The 1,370-nt window shown below is 48.1% G+C and overlaps 1 protein-coding gene across 1 annotated transcript in view; it reads left to right on the forward strand.

The window, feature by feature from the left end:
* The window catches only part of wdr33 (WD repeat domain 33), a gene marked incomplete in the record, with an annotated part of 21,955 nt that overhangs the window by 2,204 nt on the left and 18,381 nt on the right, over positions 1-1,370 (forward strand). Inside the window, 3 exon segments of the mRNA XM_037974417.1 lie at positions 649-867; positions 973-1,041; positions 1,129-1,233. Coding sequence (XP_037830345.1) covers positions 664-867; positions 973-1,041; positions 1,129-1,233 — 378 coding nt within the window.

Consider the following 1,370-nt stretch of genomic DNA (forward strand, 5'->3'; position numbering starts at 1 on the left):
TGTGTTTATAAAGATGGTTCTCCACTTAGGACTGTTCTCTGTGTGTTTATGAAGATGGTTCTCCACTTAGGACTGTTCTCCATGTGTTTATGAAGATGGTTCTCCACTTAGGACTGTTCTCTGTGTGTTTATGAAGATGGTTCTCCACTTAGGACTGTTCTCCGTGTGTTCCTGATGATTGTATTAGATTTTGATTTGTTGTTTGGGTGTTTCTGAGAATCCAGATTTGTGTTGAAGGGTCCTGTTCTTAAAAACCCACTGAAGAGGTTTTTGGATGGAATCAGCTGTTTGTTCTGAGGTGAAACTTGTGTTCTTTCACCTGGAGAACCAGTTTGATGAATCGTAGAACAGATTCTGCTGTTCTGTTTTAAAGAAATGAGTCTAACTTGATTCTGTTCTCTGACGGATGGAGAGTTTGCTGCACATCTAATTTCCTGACAAACGGAACATAAAAACAGCAGATCTTTGCTGCTGATCATCCTGAGAACCTCTGGAGGTTCTGATTCAACGATTCTTTGGAACAAGTCCACATTTTCACAGGAAGTTGACTGATTTGATACAGGAAGTTAATCTGCTCTTAGAGTTGCATTGACGTCTTGTTCTAAGGTTTCATGATCATCAGTTTGACTCTCGCTTTGTCTCCTGCAGGTCTACTTGGTCACCATGGCAACAGACGTGGGCTCGCCGCAGCGGTTCTTCCACATGCCGCGTTTCCAACACCAGGCGCCACGGCAGGTGTTCTACAAGAGGCCGGACATTGCCCAGCAGCAGGCCATGCAGCAGCTCACCTTCGACGGGAAGCGCATGAGGAAGGCCGTGAACCGCAAGACCATCGACTACAACCCGTCTGTCATCAGATACCTTGAGGTACCGCACCTGTTCATTACAACGCACCTACCACACCTGTTCCCCACTGAACTTCGTTCTGCTCCAGATTTCACACCGTACCGGTTCTGTTTGTTCTCTCTGCAGAACCGTCTGTGGCAGCGGGATCACAGAGACTTCAGAGCCATCCAGCCTGACGCCGGCTGTTACAACGATGTGAGTTTCCTGTCAGACGCTCTAACCCTAACCCTGTTTCAGGACTCCTGACGATCTTTGACTAAAGTGAACTCCTGTTGTCTGCAGCTCGTTCCTCCGCTCGGCATGCTGAACAACCCAATGAACGCCGTCACCACAAAGTTCGTCAGAACCTCCACCAACAAAGTCAAGTGTCCTGTGTTCGTCATCAGGGTGAGCTACTGCTGCGTGGCTTCCTGTTTAACCTGCTGCTATGTCACTTCCTGTTTACCCTGCTGCTGCGTCGCTTCCTGTTTACCCTGCTGCTGCGTCGCTTCCTGTTTACCCTGCTGCTTCGCTTCCTGTTTACC

This window comes from Kryptolebias marmoratus, unplaced genomic scaffold (genome assembly GCF_001649575.2).
Source record: "Kryptolebias marmoratus isolate JLee-2015 unplaced genomic scaffold, ASM164957v2 Scaffold41, whole genome shotgun sequence".
NCBI classification, from domain to species: Eukaryota; Metazoa; Chordata; class Actinopteri; order Cyprinodontiformes; family Rivulidae; genus Kryptolebias; species Kryptolebias marmoratus.